The sequence below is a fragment of the Phalaenopsis equestris genome, unplaced genomic scaffold (assembly GCF_001263595.1).
Source record: "Phalaenopsis equestris unplaced genomic scaffold, ASM126359v1 Scaffold234275, whole genome shotgun sequence".
NCBI lineage: Eukaryota > Viridiplantae > Streptophyta > Magnoliopsida > Asparagales > Orchidaceae > Phalaenopsis > Phalaenopsis equestris.
In genome coordinates this window covers 66,377-70,927 of record NW_018252195.1, presented here as the reverse complement: position 1 = coordinate 70,927, position 4,551 = coordinate 66,377, and the positions used below count along the sequence as shown (strand labels likewise).

Sequence of the window (4,551 nt, the reverse complement as noted above, 5' to 3'; positions counted from 1 at the left end):
GGGGGGGGTCTCGACTGCAAAAGACGTACAATCGTTTACCGATAGAGTTGTACTGAGTGGGAATGTACAGATACGTACAAGACATGGTGGCACGGGGTGATGCGTGCGAGTGATACCAAATACTTGACCATAGCACCAGAACAGTTGGTATAGCTCTTGGCATTTCCGGAGAATGTTTGGGAAGAAGTGACCATGGATTTCATAGAAAGATTGCCACGATCATAAAGGTTTATGATGATCTTGGTGGTAGTGAAACCCTTAAACAAGTATGTAAATTTCATTCCATTACAACACCCCTACATAGCAGACTTAGTCGCCACAATGTTCATATGAGAGGTGGTCCATTTGCACGGAGTGCCATAATCAATTGTATCAGACAGGGACAAGGTGTTCATTGACCGGTTATAGAAGTTGTTTAGGTTAAGAGAAATAGTCCTCAAGAGAAACACAATATATAATCCTTAGACTGATGGCAAAGCAGAGGTGGCCAATAGGACATACCTGCATTGTTTTATTTCAGATAGGTCGAAGCTTTGGGTAAAGTAACTTGTGTGGGTCGAATACTGGTATAATATTTTGTACCATACGACAACACAAATCAATCTTTTCAAGATTTTGTATGGACGGGACCCATCTCATCTAATATACTAAGGGCATAGTGCTACACCAATATCTAGTGTAGAGTAGTACTTGGAGGAGAGCGACAATATATTGGCGGAGCTCAAGGGGCATTTACTAAGAGCTCAACAGATCATGAAGAGTAACGCAGATGGACATAGGAGAGAGGTGCAGTTTGAACCAGAAGACGTGATTTACTTAAAGCTGAGACCCTTATAAGATGTTGGTTAGATGGAGAAGCGAGAAACTTTCACCATGCTATTTTGGACCTTACGAAGTGATGCCACACATAGGAGAAAATGCCTACTGTTTGAGTTTACCGCTATCATCTACACTACATCCAGTCTTCCATGTTTCACAACAAAGATGAGCGATCAGAGATCATACAGTCTCATCGTCACTATCCCCGAGTATGATAGAGGCCTTGGAGGTGATTCTAGAGCCTTTAAAGGTTGAAGGAGTGCGCCAAGGAGGGGCAGGAGCACTAGAGGTACTTATTAAGTGGAAGGGTCTACCAGAATACCAAACAACACGAGAAATGTAAGAGGCGATTCGAAAACAATTACCATCATTTCACTTTGAGGACAAGGTGCTTCTCTGGGCGGGGAGAATTGCTACGATCGGTCAGAAAACGGTCGAGGCAACGATAAGGAATCAACCAACCAACCCATCCTAACCCTCTAAGGGTTGAGCGACGAAGCAAGGCGGGTAGAACATAGCAGTAATGATCGGCTCAGCGAGGAGCAAGTCAACGAAGCAAATCAGGCGAGTCAAACGCAGTAGGGAGGAGTTGTTCGTCGGGGAACGGGGCAGCGAGGTCGAGCAAACTAGGCAGGTCGACATCAGACAGGTGCAATTTCGTAAGGAAAAACTTTTTATCCGGACTCCAGACGTAGCTCTACGTGCGGACTCCCACTAACATACTGTCATGGGTGCTATATCAAGCCCCCCTAAGAAAATAAACTGCATACTTCAATAACCCCCACAATAACCCGAGAATAACTTTTATGGTGTTATTTTGGGTTATTGAAGTGGAATATATGTGTTTCTCTTCAATAGCCCAAAAATAAACTTTGTGATGTTATTTTGGGTTATTGAAGTGGAATATATGAGTTTCTCTTCGATAACCCCAAAATAACTCAGAAATAACTTAGAAACAACATTCGCGGTATTATTTCGGGGTTATTGAAGTGGAACTGCATAGGTTATTTCGGAGTTGTTGAAGTGGAATATATGAGCTTCTCTTCAATAACACCGAAATAATCTCCACTGTTCTACTTCAATAACCCCAAAATAATCTCTGCGATGTAGCACACGTCATGACATATTATTGGAGTCCGCACGTAGGCTACGTCCGGAGATCGAACAGAGGTCCAGTGAACAAGCGGTGTCCACAAGGGCTCTAATCACGTATGCAAGGAGGAGAGATTAGATGGGGGGGAGTTTGGGTGGAATGTTTGAAGTGTTGTGAAAGGATTATATAAATGTTAATAACATAGGATTTGTTTTTTTAATGCATGTTTTGTTAGCTGCAAGTTTTTTTTCTTCCTACGGTATTCCTAACAACATTTAGGGTTATGGGAGAGACGATCTACCTCTCAAACAGTATATCATCATTATATCTTGCTTTTTTCCATTGGTTTTCATATAGCGACCATCGTTTGAGTTTTTCCACCTATCAGTTGCAATTTTGTTTGCTTGCTATTTTTGGTTTCGGAGGTATCAATATCCTTCTTGTGGATAAGATTATAGAAAGAGTTTAGGAAAAACATGAACCACGAAGGACAATTTTAGAGTCTAAAGGCTTTCGTTTGAGTAGATCTAAAACTGAATACATGGAATGTAATTTTAGTAATAGTAGATATAGTGGCAAAATTGTAATAATGGGTCATCAAACCATCAAAAAGAGCGAACATTTTACATATCTCGGGTCTAGGGTTTAAATATAGATGGGGATGTTACTAGTAGAATTCAAGTTAGATGATGAAGTGAAGGACTGCACCGAGTCTATTGTGTGACAGAAAAGTATCGCTTAAATTTAAAAGGAAATTTTATAAGATAGCAGTGAGACCACCAATGCTTTATGGAGTGGAATGTTGACCTACAAAAGAGTAGCATAAAATTAAGTTGTGTTGCTGAGATGAGAATGCTTAGATGGATTAGTGGTTTTACACATATAAACAAATTGCAAAACAAATATAATTGTGAAAGGGTTGGTAAAGCTCCGATGATAAACATTATTAAAGAGAGCCGCATTAAATGGTTTGGTAACATTAAAAGTCGACCATCTAATGACCATGTTAGGAGAATAGATGTTTTCGATTTGACTTATGCTACGAAAGGTTGACGTAGACTTAATCTTAATTTATTAGAATTAAATGAAAATATGACACCCAATAGGACACAATGGAGAAAAGAATTCATGTAGCCAACCCCAATTAGTGGGATAAAGACTTGTTGTTGTTACTGTAGTTGGCCACATTCCATCGCTTTCTCACCTAGGGATAAACCAATTTCTAAAGGGTCATTTTGTAGCTTAAAGTTTGAAAACATGTTTTAAAAATCAATAAGGTTTGTCTGATTCACTACTTGGTTGAATGTAGTTAGAGGCCAGTATTGATTTCAAACATCATCAACTTACTCCAGTTTTTTCAAATGCGATGATTTAAAGTTCACACTTACATTGAAAAAAAAAAAAAAAAAACTCCATTTTTTAAAATCGCTATATAAATACATGCAATAAAATGAGCTCTGTCCATGTTTTATCTAGGAAAGAGTTAATTTATTATCAGGTTAAAGAACTTTCAGACTATAAGATAGTAAACCTTACCACTTGACAAGCGAACGGTAGCATTTTCTCAGGAGGCATTCCTGCACATAAAGCTGGAAGGAGAGATAAAGTAAGTTCAAATAACATCAAAATCTTTTAATTATGTGTATTTTTTAAGGAAAAAACAGAACAAAATGGAACAGAAAGTAAAACAGCAGTCTAAGAGATGATTAACATATCTTCTATTATTTATATTTTGTTGATTATGTGAACTCAAGGCATAATAATCAGTGATAGCAAAGATAGAACGCCCAACAAAGAAATTCTTAGAATAATGCAATTTCTGCTGCGTTTGAATGAGCTCATTGCCACTATCAATAAAGAGGAAAGAAAAACAAATAAAGCAGAAACTGCCCAAAAAGCAAATATTTAATAAATGAGCAACCATTAAAATGCCTTGTTAAATGAAATGAAATGGTTAAACAAACAAGAATGAGAAGGCTATCATTTTAAGATAACTTACCAGTAAAATCTATAACCAATTTACTATTTTCCGTTGACATATCTTCTAGAATAATCTTCTACTAGCTATATATAGAGGTTGCAAGTCTTGTAAGCTTATGTTGGAAAAAACTGTATGCTTTATCATATATGCGATTCCTGTTTTCCTTCCCCTGCTTCCGCTTACGATTTTCTCTACTCTTCTGTATTCTAGTTACTTTAAAAACCAGCTGATGGCAATCCAATTTTATTAATGGAATGAACGAGAACCACAACATATAGGTCGATCTCATTTGAAGAACCGAAGGTTCCCTCGATATTGTTTTAGTTAAGGGTGTAAACGAGCCGAACACGAGCTCGTGTTGGGCTCGTTTATATTTCGAGCTCAAAAAGTGTGTTCTCGCGGGGGAGGCCGACGGGGGAGCCGTTCACAAACAAAGAGTCATTTTGACAACCCTAATCACGTAGCCATAAGATTTTAAGATTGGCGTAAGATTTAAAACATCATTTAAATCTAATATTATAATTTTTATTCTATTTTCTTAATTAATACTTTTAGTTGATTATAAATCTTTGGAGCCTTGTAGTCAATTAATTTTTTTTAAAATACTATTCATCAAAGACACACACACACACACACACACACACACACACACACACAC

The 4,551-nt window shown here is 37.7% G+C and overlaps 1 protein-coding gene across 1 annotated transcript in view; it reads right to left on the bottom strand.

Annotated features, from left to right (window-relative positions):
• Positions 1–4,551, bottom strand: part of LOC110038895 (sulfofructose kinase-like) — a 35,331-nt gene that overhangs the window by 1,105 nt on the left and 29,675 nt on the right. Inside the window, exon 11 of the mRNA XM_020743813.1 lies at positions 3,449–3,501. Within this exon, the coding sequence (XP_020599472.1) occupies positions 3,449–3,501 (53 nt within the window). The remainder of the gene's footprint in view (positions 1–3,448; positions 3,502–4,551) is intronic.